This window comes from Charadrius vociferus, unplaced genomic scaffold (assembly GCF_000708025.1).
Source record: "Charadrius vociferus isolate BGI_N301 unplaced genomic scaffold, ASM70802v2 scaffold104, whole genome shotgun sequence".
NCBI classification, from domain to species: Eukaryota; Metazoa; Chordata; class Aves; order Charadriiformes; family Charadriidae; genus Charadrius; species Charadrius vociferus.
This window is the reverse complement of record NW_009648255.1, coordinates 2,524,351-2,541,954: the sequence shown is the minus strand read 5'-3', so window position 1 is coordinate 2,541,954 and position 17,604 is coordinate 2,524,351. Positions and strand designations below refer to the sequence as shown.

The window sequence follows — 17,604 nt, the reverse complement described above, 5'->3', positions numbered from 1 at the left end:
CCTTCCCGCATCCCTCAGGGGGCCGCTGTCCCGCTGCCCCTTCCCTCGGGGAGCTTGGGGCACCGGGTCCCCTCAGGGGGCCGCTGTCCCACCGCCCCTTCCCTCAGGGGGGCTCAGGGCACTGTGTCCGCTCAGAGGGCCGCTGTCTCACCGCCCCTTCCCTCAGGGGGGCTCAGGGCACCAGGTCCCCTCAGGGCACTGCTGTCCTGACCCCCTTCCCTCAGGGAGCTTGGAGAACCGGGTGGCCTCAAGGGGCCACTGTCCCACTGCCCCTTCCTCAGGGGGGCTCAGGGCATCGTGTTCCCTCAGGGGACCACTGTCCCGCTGCCCCTTCCCTCGGGGGGCTCAGAGCACCGGGCCCGCTCAGGGGGCTGCTGTTCTGCCACCCCTTCCCTCAGGGGGACTCGGACCACCCTGTCCCACTGCCCCTTCCCTCGGGGAGCTTGGGGCACGGGGTCCCCTCATGGCACCACCATCCTGCCACCCCTTTCTCAAGGGGGCTCAGGGCACCAGGTCCCCACAGGGAGAAGCGAGGATCCACCTCAAAAGGTCATTAACTCACTAATGATTTAAATATCCCCCAAATCCAAGCCCAGCAGCCCGCACGTTGGTCAAGGTTTCATCGAGTGCCCCGACCTGGAATCAAAAGTGCCGTGGCGCAGATGAGGGAAAGATTTTTTGCACATGATGGAAAGAAAAGTTTGATAAGTAAACATTTTCAGCAGAGTCGCTTCTGGAGCGACCATCTACTTAGTGTGAGTAGGGGCAGAAAGGACTTTGGCTTTCTATCTCTGAAGACCAAGAGCTCAACAAAAGGCGACACAGTTCGCATCAGAAAACATGCCTTTAGCTTCCAAAACAACTTATCAAATTGAGGTGACAAAAAGGGGCGAGAATCCTAGATAGGAGCAGAGCTGTCATGTCACGGAGAGCCTGTCCGGGATGCTGGAGGAGGTGCCCAGGGCATGCCCGGTATACCTGCACCCCGCGCCCCGACCGGCAGGGCTGCTGCCTGCAAGCACTGTGCCACTGCAGCCCTTCTCTTCTTTTGGCCACAGGTTTGTTCAGGTTTTTTTACAGCTTACTCAGTTCCTGAAAGAGAACAGGCAAAAACTTTTGGAGAACGTTCATCCACGGCTGTAGATCCTGGAAGAAAAGCACCACCTTGCTGCAGAGCTGAGGAGGGTCTAAGCTATCACAGTGGATGGGATTTAAGACCAGCCCTCTCATCCTAGTCTTTCCCTCCAGGCTGGTGCTGGGCAGGTCCCTAAAGCAAGGGCTGATTATTTTGGATTCCCAGTCTGAAGTGCCAAATGCAGCACTGGATTCCACTGGATCCTTTTCATGGCTCTGGCATCTGAAAAGGAGATGTTACATTTGTCCTTCAGCCTCTGCACAGCTTGTTCAATCCAGGCCCTCGCTCCTAAAATTGAGAATAAAATTCTGTAGTGTGATACCTTCCCTTTCAAGAAAGAAGTTCCAAGATGGGCTTAAGTGCTTAGGATGTACCACTGTGGTCCTTACAACATTGAACTTGAGCCTCAGTCTTTCACTCATATCCCAGTTGACAGTGGTTCCAAAACCAATTTGAAGCCTGTTTGAGTTGCACACAATATTTAACAGACCAGAATAATTTCCAATTAAATTTGGCAAAACACGAACTACTGCATAACAATTTGGAATTTGTGTATTACTTTGTGTAACGCAAGTCTGAAAGATAGCGTCAGTCGTGCTGCCTGCCTGGGAATGCAAACACGATGTCCTGCTACAGATTTATCTGAGACCGTAGCCTTTAGGTAACTCTGTTACCTAAACTCATCATCAATCCCAAAAACCTCAGTAAACATATAATGTGACTGGTGCTGAGGATGGATGTTCTAGTGTGGCTTTTCATTCTTTCTATGAAATCGCTGCAGACATTTGTGACAGAAATTTACTATGATATTGGATACTTCTCTCGAAACCTACAAGTGCTCTTGTTGTATTTATTGGATTATGCGCATGTGTATATATTTACATATACGAACGCTTGTGCCTCTTTTAAGAACTACAGCATAGCCTCTGGGAGCAGCGTGTGCTACTGGAAGCAGTGCACTGGTCTTGTAAAGAGATATATCAGAAGTACAAGATCAGTGCAGATCCTCTTTCCAACCCCAGCGTAACTGAGTATTTGCAAGGTAGTTTTGGTTGTGGGGAGGCGAGGGGATTTTTTCCACCATCAGCCACCTGCCTTTTAATATGGGAAAGAAAAAAGTTGGTTTCTTATAGAGAAGTGAAATGCCTTATTATTTCCTCACAGTACTTGATGCTGTAGGAGCTTGCTGTAACCCCTGTCTGAAGTTTATTTCCCCTTTTTCTTTGCATGCTCTGTGAAAACAAGAGGAGAAATGTACTAGACATGGTCACTTCCTTCTTTCCTGTCCTCCACTGTAAAAAAATGAAAAGAATTTCCTGGAAGGAATGTGCTATATTATGTGAGTGCAAGAGAAAGAAATGTTGGGGGTTTGGGGGTCTGTTTGGTTTGGGGTGATTTTTTTAATATTTTTTTTCTTTTTAAAGAAGGCTAGTTTCCTGATGGTTAGTATATTACTGGATCTAGTAAAAATAGGATAATTATATCATGGAATTTAATCATGAACATTGTATTTTAAAACTAACATTATTAGCCCACTAGCCAGTGAAACTGTGGTAATTAGAAACAGGACTGGAGACAGTCACCAGTACGGTAACTCTGTTTGATGTGAAGGATATTTCAAATTCAGGTAAAACGAGACTTCAGTGTTGCTCTCCTAGCAACAAATAGCAGAGATATGCCAAACGTACTAATTCCTACCTTGCCGTTGGCTGCAGTTTTTCTTTTTGTTGTCCCTTCTCATTGATGTGGGTTTTTTCTTAACTTAAGTGAGTATCTTCTAGGAAACAGCAGCATGCAACTCATGGAATTGTTGACAGCTGCACTTTAAAATACATTTTTGAGAAGAGAAGCGTTAGTGGGTGCCAGCTGAAGATCCTAGAATTCAAGAGAGAAACTTTCAAAACACTGACGTAGCAGTCTGCCATACCAAGCTGTGCTGGGAATCATAACTGACAGTAGGAAGGTGAACCAGGAGTTGAAGTGTAAAGGTAGAGCTCGGTAATCTCTGGGCAAGGTTCGCTTAAATGGGACCACAAAATACAATTTTACAGATGGATATTTCTCTTCATAAGCTCATCTTGATACGAAACAGTTTAATATCAGGACTGTGGTCCTAAAATTAGAAGTTAGGTAAAAGATTTCTACTTCTTTCCAACAGGCAGGACCCCACGTTAGGGTGTGGAAGGTAAAATCAGTGGCAGGGTAGGTAAATTGTCTAGGGAAAGCTAGATAGAGAGAGGCAGAGAAAACAGCCACCTCTGCTGGCTTTTCCCTCCCGCCTGGGGTGGCCTGAGAGCTCACTTGGCTGCTTGTGGATCAGCCATCTCCAGAAGCCACAGGCCACCTGGGCTGGCTGGCAGGGGTGGTGGTGGGGCTGGGAGGTGGGGATCCCCCTAGGCAAGTCCCCGAAGGACACCTCTCTCGCTCTTCTTCCAGCAGTGCCAGCTTCTCCACGCTTAGCGAACAGGTCAGCCCTCTGATCCAGCGACTGAAAACTGGTCCCAGGGAGGAAATGATGATGGGGAAAGCCAGAGGTGAAGCGATGGAAACCCGCAGCAAGGGGCGAGAGAGGGATCGCCCCTTTCTGTGCCAGTGGGGAGTTAGAGCAGTGTAAACCAATTGCAAAACCACCTCCTTTGGGACCTGGAATGGACGGCTCTTACATTGCTATTCTGGCCGTCGCAGTCCTAAAAATCTGTCGGGGAAGTTGCATTAATTTTGAGCCCGGAAATAAAACAATCCCGTGACCCAGATATTCAGTGGAAAAATGAATTACTCACTTGTTTTCTTCTCTTTTGGACACTTTTATCTTTGGCTGCTTTCAGCCAGCCATCATTGTCTGATGTCAAATATTCCTGAGCTCTTATTTACCTCACACTTGTGGTGGTTTACAGTGATGCGTTTTGGGATGATAGTGGCAAATAATAGTGGAAATAGAAGTGATGTTTTTCTTAGAAACTAGAAATACTTTTGTAGAAGTTAAAATGATTTCATGCCAGATATACCTTCTTGCTCTCCCTGGTAAGATCAAAGAAGCTCTATGCATACCTGTACTGAATATATATTTTAGCTGTGTAGTGCCTCTTGAAAGCTTTCTGGGGGAGTAGTACTGCAATGCTGGAGTTGTTGCAAGTGAACAGAGAGTATCATCTACTTCAAAAACCACATAAGCACAGAATTATGTATTCTTTTTAAAGTGAGTATTTACCTAGCCATTACTCATGTAGCTTTTCTATATCCTTCTATTGAGAAGAATCAGAGACAGAGTAATAGGTTTATGAGTTCCCAATTGATTTTGTTTTCGTCATTAGCGCTCAATATCAAGCAAATGCAATGAAACTGCTGAGATACTTTGTCAGAATCCGATCACAAACTATTCTCAAAGTTACCACAGCTTTAAAAATGATTTGGTTTTGTTTAGCAGAGAGAACAGGTGACACCAATGCAAGAACAAATAATACTGGAAGAAAAGTTGAACATATTTTAAATGACTGAATATGCTGGACAGAAAAGATCTGGCTTCACTATGAAAGAGCTTCTGTTACAGAGGTTAAGACCCTGATGTTGTAACTGGGAGCGTGCAGTCAGGCTGCTGTGCTGTGCCCCTTGAGGAAAAGGTTCAGCAGGAAACCCCATCCACTGTCATCCCTTAAATCAGAGCTTAGTTTCTCCTCTCTCCATTCCCTTCGCGGTGTCAACTGGGTCCAGCTCCAGACTGGCCTCCTTGTAAAGCTTCAAGAGGGGGTTTCGTGAAAGCAGAGCAAGTGACTAAACCAATTTGGCCTCTTATCTGCAGCATATAACGCCGTGTATGTACTAAAGGCAGGTGCTGGGCTGATGGCCTTGCCCTCACAATGAAACTTTGCTAACATTATGCTATTAATGGCTTCCTGGAAGAACGTGTGATGGGAACACAAAGGCCCAAGTTTAGATAAATAAAACATGCGCACGTTTGCTTTGGGTTCTAATCTTCAAAATTGTGCAAACAGCCAGAATTCCCCTCCTGTTTATCTGCAGAGCATTGTATTTAAAACCAAGTGAGACTAACAAATCAGTGCTGTTGCTGGAATACAGTGATTTGACTTAAATGTACACGTTAAAAGGCAGTTTGCATTCTCCTGTAACATGCATTTTCTACATGCTGTCTCACACGTTCCCCTATGTGACAATAATCCCTACATCAGTAGCAAATAGAAAAGGTTTGTGAGAAGAGAGAATGCCTCGTACTAAACCCGGTAATATAGGCAAAAGGAACAAACTTTCAGACACAGAAGTGACATGGGTTGTGTATCAGAAACCTTGTCTTATAAATTACAGTAAAGCACACAAAAAGACTTACTTTCTTTCGTTTATTTCTGGCCAATTTAACCAAAGGAAAGGCTTGGAAATGTACCAAACAGTTAAACGACACAAAATGTTGTTTTACAAGCAATTGGTTGAATAAATATAACCTTTTCCACACTATTTGTTCCTTGGACTCCCCACTAAAAAATAAATAAATTTCAAAAGTGAATGTAAAAGTTGGTAGGAAAATATGAGCCTGACTAATGAAGTAAAGAGCAGATAATGCAAATACTTTTTATGAGGCTCTGCTCTTACACTGTTCAATGAGACATTGATCCTGTTTCGGGGTAATTAATATTTTCCATGGCCAACATTAAAAGCCAGTTTCTGTTTCAGCACGCTTGCGGCCAGGACAGTCTGCGATATCCCACACCAAAAATACAATTTAACTGAACCATTTCTGTCAGCAACAGGAAAAAAAAAAAAAAAAATCCAAGAAAATTACATATTTCAAAGGTGTTCGTTTCCAAGGCTTTTCTGATGTTTTGTGCTACAAGAAGTGCTACCGGCTGCTTCCCTTCAGCAAGGGGTATTCTTTTATTTTTCCTTAACAAGCACAATCTCAGATAGTTGATTGGGCAACTTAATGACTGGTATTTTCAGGGCGAAACAAAGCAGACAGGACAGAATCCCGCTCTGACACGCTGTGTAGCAAAATTAGTCTCTTTCCAGTCACAACAGAAAAAAGAACTGGAATGGTTCGCGTCCCTAAGATTAAATTATCCTGTGTAATTCCGGTTCAGCTGTGAATTGGTCAGCAAGATTTGATTCATATATATATCCAAGGGCACTCTGATAGCCTGTGCAAAAAATACCTCCTTGGAAGCTGAACACCGATTCGTAATTTTATTAAAGTTACTCAGCATCAATCTGTCCTGCGTAGGACTTTAACCTGCATTTTTCTTCTTGCATATCTCTGTGAGGAAAGGCTTTAAAATCCCTTAATGTAAAGGTTATTTATTGTTGTTGTTAAGACACCTTGTGTTTGCTGCTAGGGTCGTCTCAGTCATCTCATCTGACCACTTTCCTGATGCTGCAAGGCCATGAGGGAGCCATGGCACCCTCGTTTTCCTCCGCAGCGGTCCTGGCAACACCTCAGCAAGGTACAGTACGTAAAGGCCATAGTTACACTGACGGCCGAACCCTTCTCTCTTCCAGAGCATCCCAGACGCTGGGCACAAGTATTACCTGCAGTTCACCACCGAAGACTACAACAGCGGGGTGAGTTTATGGTCCTCCATGTTTCTTCTGACAGTGTGCGTTAAACAAACTTCAGCATCTCCAAAACAGGGTAGATTTAAGGGCTTTCGTAAATGGATCTTTGACAATGGAAAGACTTACCTTTATGCTTCTACCTGCCGGTCCCGCATGGGGCATGGTTCGGTCTTAGCATCGCCCGAGTGTCTCCCCTCATCAGTCCTCCGCTTGCGTCGGGGTCCCAGCGGTTGCAGCACCACAGCTACCTGCTTTGCTCAGTGCCCAAAGAGATTGTCTCGTTTAAGTCACGTCAGGCAACCAAGCGCCTGAGAGGAACTTTGCAATGGTGCAAGCTCAGTGTGACAGCACGGTCCTCATTATCCAGCTGTAGCTCTTGCTGTGTCCACACACCAAAATGAGAATAAAGAGATGACAGTTGTGTGTTCTTTTTAATTATAAACCCCCCTCTCCATTCATTCTGTCAGACAGTTGTCATTACCAATTTGACTGTAAGCATCTGCTTTTCCATTACACACGTTTTATGAAACTCACATTTTTTTCAGAATTTAATATGAAGCACTAGATTATTTATTTTTTTAAGGCTGAAGTATCATACAATGAAATTCCCTGTTATCAATTAATGTTACTTCTTGAGAAGTCTCAAACATATTTCCAAGATGAATTAGTGCATTTCTGCTGCACTTTAATTAAAAACTTCTGTTAAGTCACTTTAGCTTTGTGGTTTTAACCAATTTACTTTTCTGGAAAAAAAAAATTACATCCATCTAAAGACCATCTTGACCCCTGTACAGCTTCATACAAAGCGTCTGATGAAGACGTGTATGTACTCTACCTGTATACTTCACATGTTACTACCAAGAGCTTTTTACAGACTGTGTTGCTGGTAAATAAAATCTCAATTAAAGATAACTGTTTTAAATCCCACCTTTACAGGAAAATGCCGGGAGCTGCCTTGCTACAGTGTTGTATCCCAAGACAAAGTCTCCGCCTGTTGTCAGTATCAAGTGCATGCACACCAAAGACCAGAAGCAAATCCAGGAGGACGACAACAGACTTTACCAAAAAATTAGGCATCAAACCAAACCAATAATTGGAAACAATATTCCAGGTATATTCCTCCAAATAATCCATTGTATTTCATTTTATCTCAAAGGCTCTGGGCACTTTTAAGAACACAAGCAAATGTACACGCATTTTAAAAAGGAGACACGTATATTTACAGTAGCACCCTAAAACCGTAGGGCTAACTATCAAAATAATTCCACCTTGCCAGCGATTCTTGGGGAGAAAACAAACCTGCTGTGTTGATCGACAGTGGTAGTCAACACAGTGTTGTGAAGGTGTTTTGGATTTAAAAGCAAACCTATGCAATTTTATATTCAAGTAAATGCAAAATGTCCTCAAGTAATAACAACTGCCTTAACCCACACACCTTCCCCCGTGGCGGCTGGAAATTCACAAGGGATGACTAACAGAATTTTTTCCACCCTGGAAACAGAGTGCCCCAGTGCCTCTTTTCCTCCCAGCTAGGTAAGGACCTCCGTTAGCCCGGATATTGGGTTTCTCACCTCCTTGTGGGGAGGCTACGAATAATGTCTCTTGGCAAGTTCGATTCCCTGTTCAAGACTGTAACACGTCGGAGGGAAGTCGCTTCCCAGGAACAGAACTGCGCCAGGCAGAAGTGCTCTGTGGTATATCATTTTTCTGCTGAACAGCCAGAATTAATCATTTTTTTATTACTCTTTCTCCCTCGCAGACAGCTATGGCAATATTGAACCTGCCCTGGAGCCAGCGTGGGCTTTGGCTGTTGCTGGCAGCAGTTACATCATGTGGGAAAAGTCAACAGAGAACTTGGGTTACTTCGTGGCACAAGTCAAGTCTGTGAAGCAGTGGGTAAGTGAAGTGGAAATGACATGTCTGCGTTACAGAAGCTAACAGACAGAGTCGACCAAGCAGCAGAGAATAAAACAACCATCAACAGCTCACCCTGTCTGTAATGGGTGCAATTCTCCTAAAAATCTCTGTGGCTTCTCCGTACAAGTATCTCCACCTCTGGACAAGTATTTTGTTGAGTTTTTGGTGGAATAATTTTACTCATTTGGACAAAATTTGGTTTTCCTTGTTTGCATCAGTCTAGCACCTGAGGTGCGCTCTCTGGGGAACATTACTGCTGCAGCGTATAGAATAGGAGTTCCCAAAGCTCTGTTTCCCTCAGTCACCCGTGATCGATAGACAGCATTTGGGTTTTACTCCCTTGTTATTTAGAACGAGATTTCTCTGAAGGGAGGTTAATAGTCAGGTTAGATTCTCACATTTGTTTGAGGGTTAAACTGAATTAATTAGTTTCTCAGTCAGCCTAGTTTCATGTGAGAGAACAGTCCGACTGCCGAGCCCCGCTGCAGTTACCACCTTCCACGTTTTTATGCGGGAAGCGCTCCTAATTCCCTGTCTCTCCACATAAAAACCTGTCTCCCTTCAGCCAACCACCACAGCCATCTCGAGCCCTATTCATCTCGCTCCCTGAGCAAGCTAAATGCAGTCAAGTAAACCAGAGTAGACTCTAAACTTCAGCAATATAACTTGTGTTCTTGATGACTTTTTTTCTTTTTGATACATGCCCAGATAAGGAAAGATGATTTTATTGAGTTTGACTACACTGTCCTACTCCATGAAATTCCAACACAGGTAAGAGAGCATATGTGTATAATACCTTCTTTCATCAACAGAGGAACATAAAAAAGATGATAAAATATGTGTATTTTTAAATCTGTTCTCCAGGAAATTATTTCATGTCATATGCGCCTCACTTGGCTTCCTGGTCACCCTCTGAAAGTGAAATACTTCTGTGCTTCAGACAATCAGGGGCTCGAAGATGGATCTGGAATGGAATCTGGATCAGCTGCTGGGATTTTACATGAAAATTTTTAAAAGAGATTGTCACCTTTATGTAAACGTATTAAATGAGAAAATCCTTGTGTTAATAGACCTGGAGTTGTGATAATTCTTCTATACCAGTCAAATAGTGAATTTGAATGCTTTCACTAGTCTGTTTTGTTCCAAAATTAATTCCTCTAATTTCTTAAACTGCAAGACTTGTTACACAGTTCTACCGAAAAACTTTGTTACTACATATATGCACAGATAAACATACACAAGTTGATTTTTTGTCTCTAACATACTGTTACTTACAGTAACGTAGTTTGTAAGCAAAGTTAATATATTTGATACAAATCTTGAGAAAAGTATTAATCTGTCACTAAGAAATATTTGTCTACTAAATTTTTTTTTATTATTGTTTGGGATGGATACAGGCTGCTTTTTAACTTACGTCTCCAATAAAACAAATACCATTATGCCGGGCCGAGGTTGGGTTTTCTTTCACGATGCTGCTGTCTGACCCCAACTTTCCATCTTCTCCCAGTGTCTGGCCTTTAGGAGGATGTGGATGAGCGTAGGCAGCGAAGCGTCTCCCCACGTGGCCCTACAGAAGCCCGTAACCAGCACCCGCACAGCGCTAGTCCCGCTGACGCACCGCTGTTCCCTGCAGCGGGAGATTACGTAAAAATAAGTGTCGTCTTTCATATTTGTGAAGGCAACTCAGAAAATACTGATGTAAGGAAAACATGTTTTGTTGTCTCCCCACATCTGTCACCAGTCCAGAACGCTGCAAGGCAGTGTTTGTCAGGCGGAAATGGAGGATGTTGTCTTAGTCTATTTGCAGTTCTTGCTATTACCTTCAATGAAAACAGAACTGCAAAGACAGGAAAGCTCTGTGCAGACGAATTTCCACATTTGGGTTTGGTGGGGACAATGACCGCCATGTCTCGTACCCATCCTAAATACAACCAAGTCCCACCGCGGGAACACGTTTTTCTCCTTCCACACCAAATTCTCTGTTTGGGTTTACAGCAGACCCACTGTCCTGCCTTTGTGTGCTGAGATTGTGCCAAACTCTCTCCAGTTTGTACAATTTTTTTCCCCATTAGGAAGATTTCTGCCAGGTTAGATTAATGCCCTATCGATAAGCACACCTTCTTTAGGAGAACAGGCCACGGTCTGTGCCCTCTGCGACGGTATTGTTCTTTATAACTCATGGTATATTGCGCTATCATTGATCTGTAATTGGTAACGATGATTACGGTATTTAACATGAAAGCTTTAACTGGGGGATATTTAGTCTGGGTGATCTGTTAACCCCCCAGATTCAGGTGTTTTACACAAGTGTATTAGTCTGATATACTTTTACTGACTGACGCTTTTTATATCAGCACATAATAGGCATTACAATAAATTCAGTGACGCAGCATTTCACGTACTCTCGGTGTTTTCTTTGTGCTGGTAAAACATTTCTCATCATCGAAAGCATGAAAGCACAGCTTATAATGGCAACATTTCTTAAAGAAATTGGTGACAAATTTTTTTTTTTTTTTAGAAATAAAACAAGAAAATAGCCTTGGGGCTCTACCTTAGCAATGCATTTGACCACAAGTTTAGTTTCCTTCCCTGGTTCTTGTCACTGCTCTCCAGCCCTAGAACAGAGGATCAGGCAGTTCCGAACTTGCCAGATCAGTGTAAATTTGACTACTAATAAGCAACGTAAGCTTAGGTCAGTTAAGAAACTGCACAAGAACTTCCAGGTAAGTAGCAAACCTGTTGGAATTCAAAGGCAAAACTTCCACCAACTTCTTTAGGGCCAAGATTTCAGGCAGTGGATCAGAACCTCGAATCATACAGTTTTTACTCAAGCCAAGATTCTTGGTTAAATCAACGCAGACATTATCCGAGTCGAGGCTCAGACGGGTTCACAGGGAGAAAACCACACGCGGAGTCTACCTGGGAGAGGCTCTACAGCCAAGAGGAAAAAAAGCCCATCGCACACAAAGAAACTAAATCCAGGGTGCCCCAAAATTAGCCTCCTGCTAATGCTTCTGTCCTTCTCCCGCTGCCCCCCACTGTCCATGAGCCTTCCCCCTACCCGCAGATCTTCTCCCTCGCCCCGACGCTGTGCCTCAGCCGTCCCCGCACTGAGCGACCCGAGGCCGTGCTCTCGTGGGCTGCGTTACGCTTGTGGAGAACCAGCACACAGCCGGCAGAACCCATTAGCCAGGAATTCACATCGTGACTGGCTTCTAATAAGCATGACATAAAAGCCATAAATGTAAATAAAACGATAACCGCCTCATTTATGTCTTGCATTCATACTGCCTTTATAAGACATCTTTGAATATTGGTAAATGTGCTATATTTGCTCAGTTAAGAAAATCTCCAAATGTCAGAGAACCTGCAGGGCTTTTCTTGAAACGAGTTCCAGCTGGGTATTTTCACAGGAGTAAAGCTCCAAATTTAAGGGAATCAAGAAGGATTTGGCCCAAAGCAACATCCTACTCGTACACCCCATTATGCCAGTGTTTAGTTGGCATTTCCATGCCCCTGACAAATCTCTGACAATGTACTTTTTTCAAGGTTAAAATAATTTTCACTGTCTTTCCGTGAGGGTTGAGGAAAAGAAGCCCGGCCACTGCAGCTCTGTCTGCGTCTGGTAAACATCAGCCGCAGCCCTGTGCCAGGAATGTAGCTGGTTTTGAACTGGAACTTCATTCTCTGTTTACTGGAAGTCTGCAAAAATGCTGTTAAACGGAGTAGGTCAGGAGGAGAGAGCACGCAAAGAAAATTCAGCGTAGATCTTCTGGTAGTAATTAAAAAAAATTATTGATGAGAGCATCTTCTCTTTCTCACATGAACTGTAACACGCTGGTTTTATCTCTCTTCTATGAGCAAGCAAGATCCATTCAGCCGATTCCCAAGCTGAGCATCATCAGCAACACGCCCGCTTGATTATAAGATTCTGGAAAAAGGAATCTTTTCTTTGATTTTCTAAGAAAGAGCCAAGAAAGCGAGCACATAAAATTAACCCACATTGTTTATAGTTTTGGAAAGAGTTAACTTACATATATATATATATATATTCATTGGGACTTTGGAGGCTCCGAGTGTTGTTTCTGAGGGACAGTGAGGGAAAGCCGACGTTCCTTCCCTGGTCTGGGCGCTCTGAGCACAGGAGCTAAAGGATCTGTGCTTGGAGCACGTATGTGAACGCTGCTCCGTACTGGACGACCGTCCACCCCCGTGCCTGTCCAGCAGTTAATCTCCTTAACTAAAATTCTTAAAAATTTAAAATTCATAAACCAGAGAAACAGTAACGAGCCTAATTACAAAATAATGATGTATCAAGTAAACAAAATAAAATTATTTTAATACAAATGGATTAAGACAAATTTCAAGACAAATTATGATCAGTGTTTTAACATTGATATATTTTGTTAATGAGTGGCATTTACATGGGAACAATTCCGTTGTAATCTCCCGGTGGCTTCTGAGAATACCACAAAGGAAGGAGATTCGGATGAAATTACAAGCCCAAGTCCCGCTGCAGCCTGCACGTATCCAGCCAGCCTGGATCGCTCCTATCGCTGGGGCAACCGAGCTGCTAGAGAATATTGTGAAAAACTGTTCAATGTACTCAAGAGGAAAAAAGTCAGCTCTTGGCTTTGCCCTTTTTTGCAGGAAGTCGTCCCGTTGCTTCGAGGTATTTGTTTATAATTTCTTCTTGAGTGTTGGGCGAACATGGTTGATATTTACAGTATTCCATCGTATATTCACCCTTTCCCTGTAGAGTTGGAAAAGAAGAGTCAAAGTGAGGATGCGAAACACGGAAACCTATTTAGCAGAAGACTATGCCCTAATCTGTGAAATAACACACAAACTCACCCAATTCAAATGCATTCATTGAGCATATGTATGTTTAAAAAAGGACACCTTAATAACGTGAGTACTGCTGTGAAAAGTCTCATCTACTTGCAGACATTTGTAACTTAATGCTTCAACTTTCCCAGCCTGTGAATTTAATACTTTTACTGATACCTATCACTTTGTATTACTTGCAAATTTGAATCTCTTCCTCAAAGTATAAAAGAATTTTTTGGCCAGAAATGACACAGCTAATGATGGCTACGGTAATTAAAAGCAGTTGAAGTAACAGCAAAAACTCTCAGGTTGTTTTCCTATTCTGCATTCGGTTTGATTTTTATCGCTTTTACTGCTGCATATGCTGTGTGTACGATGATGCAAATTAGCACACTCGATTTACAGAAATAAACATGTTCTGGCAAAAAGTACTGAGAGTACTCACCTCTGTGCAAGACCTCAACTCAGTGGCATATCCAAACATATCATTCAGCGGCACCTAAAATCCAAGCATATTATTCTTGTAAAAAGGTATTTTTCCATCAGCTTTGGGTTATTGTCCAATTAATCTCAATTACAATGTAAAGATTCAGTAAAATCTGCTGCTCTTTGTCAACAGTGCTGATCTAATTACCTATTTTTTTTAAAGTACCTCTTATTTCAACTAGTTTATATTCACAGTGTTTTTTTTAGCAGGAAACCCTAAAAATCTGAGAGTGTGAATGCACCAGATAGCAGAGCATCCCCAATTCAGTAGTCTGCGTCACCAGGCAAGAGATCGTAACGACTGAAAGATCTCAGGACGGCAGCGCTAGACACAATTTATAAAGCAGAATCGACGCAGTGTGTGGCTTGTTGTTAGCTAAGGCTTTGCTGAGACGATGTATGCTGCCACCACTATTTGATATACACTTCTATATGACCTAACATGAGGACAAATATGTTTTCAGAAGGGACATAAAAGAAGGGACTGAAGACAAGTCACTCGCATTTATCTGCAATTATTACAGGTAATGCAGGTAACAGCTGAAGGAAGACAGCGGACAAAAGGATCTTTCCCCCGGACTCTGTGCACCTGTACTGCCGCACGGGTTTCTTTCCCTCTGAGGCAGCATCGCCAGCCCGTCTCAAGAAACCTGAGTTCTGTTCCTTCCTCTGCCACCGTGTGATTTTAGGTTAGTAAGTTGGCTTCTCTGGAGCAAGACGGGTTTATAGTCGGTTCACCAGTACTGCACAAGTTGAGAATTAATGTTATGCTTCTCCAGTGAAAATCTAACGTTGTGTTTATCCACTGAAAAACCTGGCTACAGGTTTACACCTATTAGTCAATAAGTAAAACAGCAATGGAGTTGAAAGGCAAGGCAGGAAAAGGAAAGGTCAGGAACCAGCGAACAACACAAACCTCAGCATAGAGAGTAAAGTAACCGTCTGTGCCGTCCTGTCCTGTGATCACTCCGTGGCGGCGATTAATTCCCGCTATCACTGCTCCCTGGAATTCAGTGGGTGCCATCACCTCCACTGCCATAATGGGCTCCAGTATACGCACAGCAGCATTTTCCATAGCTGGAGAAAAAAAACACTTAATAATCAAACATCAAAGAACAAACCTGGTATAACGGCAGGGAGGTTGGAACTGATGATCTTTAAGGTCCTTTCCAACCTAAACCATTCTATGATTCTATGATTCAGGATACCCTTATGCATAGCAAAGAAGCATTTCATGGTTAAATGCTACGTTTCTTACGTGAGTGGGGAAATCAATAACGGACTGTGTGGAACTCCCGCTCCCCCGCCTTTCATTCCCAAGACGGTAATGCCGGGAGACACGCAGTTTGATAAAATGTTCTTTTCATACCTGTGTAAGGATGAAGCTGTTGGCGTTTCTTTTTTCTAGGAAAAAGGATTTCCTTCATACAACTAAAGGCGTTATTGTGCCTCTCTTAAAATTTCTATAAACTCTTGCGTATATTCTGCTCTACACAACCAGCCAAACATATTTAATAAATATATGTATGGCTACATCAGGCAACAAACAAACCTAGAGAAAGGAGCTTGTTAAATTTAGTTCCAACAATAAAGAAGCCAGCAGGGTGACGTGTTCAAACGACTGGCTTCATACCTTGCTTCAGGGCTCCTTCTCCAGCTCTGATGAAAGAGATTTCGTTAGAGTCCACCATGTGATGGGCCCCATCATCTAGGACGAACCGCACTCCAGATATCTTGTGCCCCGACACTAGACCTTTTTCACAGGCTTCTCGGAATCCCTGTCAAATAACATCTCAAAGTTAGCAGTTTGTAGACCAAAATGAAGCTTACAAAAGAGCAGCATTAACAACAGCCTGTAAGAGACAGTAAACTTAAAAGGACAAAACAGTAACAAGAAAACCCAGCAATCCCCCATCTACCCAAGGGACCTTCTCGCTTGGTAAGATGACAGAAGAAAATAACAGTGGGGAAACATTTTCATTCCCAAGCTTTTGAAAACTTTGTAATATCGTTCTTTGGCACCTCAGTTTTGTACTGGTATTTTTTTAAAAACACAAATCATGTAAGAAGGAAAGGAAGAGAAAAAGAAATGCACTCAGGATTTTGCTTTCTTAAGAGACCGTACGACCAAAAACTGAAAGAACGCTCCATGTGGAAAGAACGACTCTAACCACTCGACTGAAGAACAAGTTTCCTTTAAGAACGCATGCTTCTTCCAGGATTTGGCAAAAATCTTTTAGTGTTGCATCATGGAATAACGAAGGAATTCTTTTCGGTTGATCGATTATTATAGAAATTCAAAGATTATGCGAGGTACTACTTAAAGTAGTACGTGATAAATGATACAGTTACAGAGACGGGCACAGAGGAAGCCCACAGAAGAGAAGAAAAAGAAAGAATATGTGGTAATTCATGCAGGAAATCTAGCTTAATTACAGTTTCCGACATAACTGGCCTCAGAGAAGTCACAAAAACAGTTACATATTTCAGGGTTAGAGATGAGAATCATGAGGCCGCAAAGAAAAGCAGAAGAGGGCCATTAAAAAGCAGACTGAACAGGAGGAGGCTTGTTTGACTGCAAGAGAGGAAAGCTCAGTGTCTGCACCGTGGCGCTGCTGTGGAAATAGAGCGAGCACACGGCACCAAAGAAAACAAACAGCAGCTTCCAAATTAAGTGGAAAACCTCGGAATGTAAGATATTAAGCAAAGCCACACAAATTTGACTCTGCTTCCACTGAGGTAATGGGAAAAGCCTCCTTGCTTGGGGCAAGACAGTCACAGTAAATGTGGACGGCACAGCAGGAGAACAAGAATCGGTCTTCCTTGTATCGTACGCACACACAACACGCATTGTACCTTTTCAATAGCAGGCACGAATTGTTTTGGAATATTTGTGCCAACGGTTCTGTCTTCAAACTCTAATTTTGTGTAGTTCTCTGGATCCAGGGGCTCGAGAACGCCTATAACTTTGCCGTACTGGCCTGCTCCACCCGTCTGCTTCTTGTGCGTATATTCGAACCTGAGAACAAACAAACCCCCCCCCAGAATACCACGTTACTCATTACACAAACCACGCTCTAACCGCAGTTTTCTCAGGAAAAAGATCCCATTCTGCATTTTGCTTTATTCCAATTGGTTACGTGTAACCACAACGGCTAAATGCCACAACAGCGGCAGAAACAGCAGCTGAGGATATGTGATGCCCAAAGAGGGAGCACCACCACCCTTCATCTTGCAAGCGGGAAGCTGACAGATCGGGATGAGTTAAATCTCAAAAAAACCCAACTGTGAAAACGAGTTGTTTCCGCGTGCGGTGAGCATGGCTAATAAAGCCTGCTCACCTTGAGGCTTCTGCTTGTTGTTGACTGAATAGCCCTGGGTTTTGTAGTTGTTTCTGCACATACCTACAGTTTCCACCCACAAAGTACTTCGATGTTGGGTGCAGACTCCGAAGAAGGGGATAATGAGGGGGGGAAAAAAACACGTGAATATGAACTTTGTAAGTGAAACTGGTGGGATCTGAGGTTTCTCAGAACATCCGCCCCCTGCCCCGGCCGGCCGGGGTGGCCGTGCCCCAAGCTGGGGGGTGACACACACGACCCCTCGGCAGTGGGACAATCCCCGCGTGTCCCGTCCCGTTCCCGCAGCGCATCGCCCCGCCGGCTCCGGGCGGGCCG

The 17,604-nt window shown here is 43.5% G+C and overlaps 2 protein-coding genes across 2 annotated transcripts in view; one reads left to right on the top strand and one right to left on the bottom strand.

Moving 5' to 3' along the window:
- The first annotated feature begins 6,522 nt into the window (after positions 1–6,522).
- On the top strand, positions 6,523–9,625 carry RARRES1 (retinoic acid receptor responder (tazarotene induced) 1). The gene is made up of 6 exons (XM_009884488.1): positions 6,523–6,582; positions 6,638–6,700; positions 7,631–7,805; positions 8,454–8,590; positions 9,320–9,382; positions 9,476–9,625. The coding sequence occupies exons 1-6, from the start codon at positions 6,523–6,525 to the stop codon at positions 9,623–9,625; spliced, it is 648 nt and encodes a 215-aa protein (XP_009882790.1).
- Positions 9,626–13,089: 3,464 nt separating this feature from the next.
- Positions 13,090–17,604, bottom strand: part of GFM1 (G elongation factor, mitochondrial 1) — a 26,497-nt gene continuing 21,982 nt past the window's right edge. The window contains exons 14-18 of the mRNA XM_009884487.1: positions 16,784–16,946; positions 15,561–15,705; positions 14,844–15,004; positions 13,887–13,940; positions 13,090–13,364 (exon numbers count right to left, since the gene is read on the bottom strand). Coding sequence (XP_009882789.1) covers positions 13,233–13,364; positions 13,887–13,940; positions 14,844–15,004; positions 15,561–15,705; positions 16,784–16,946 — 655 coding nt within the window. The 3' untranslated portion in view covers positions 13,090–13,232. The remainder of the gene's footprint in view (positions 13,365–13,886; positions 13,941–14,843; positions 15,005–15,560; positions 15,706–16,783; positions 16,947–17,604) is intronic.

Excerpts from the sequence above, each read along its gene's own strand:
- RARRES1 (XM_009884488.1), top strand. The coding sequence starts at position 6,523 with ATGAGGGAGCCATGGCACCCTCGTTTTCCTCCGCAGCGGTCCTGGCAA. Across the intron at positions 6,701-7,630 it reads CCGAAGACTACAACAGCGGG|GAAAATGCCGGGAGCTGCCT; the intron begins GTGAGTTTATGG and ends CCACCTTTACAG. Across the intron at positions 9,383-9,475 it reads TCCATGAAATTCCAACACAG|GAAATTATTTCATGTCATAT; the intron begins GTAAGAGAGCAT and ends TCTGTTCTCCAG.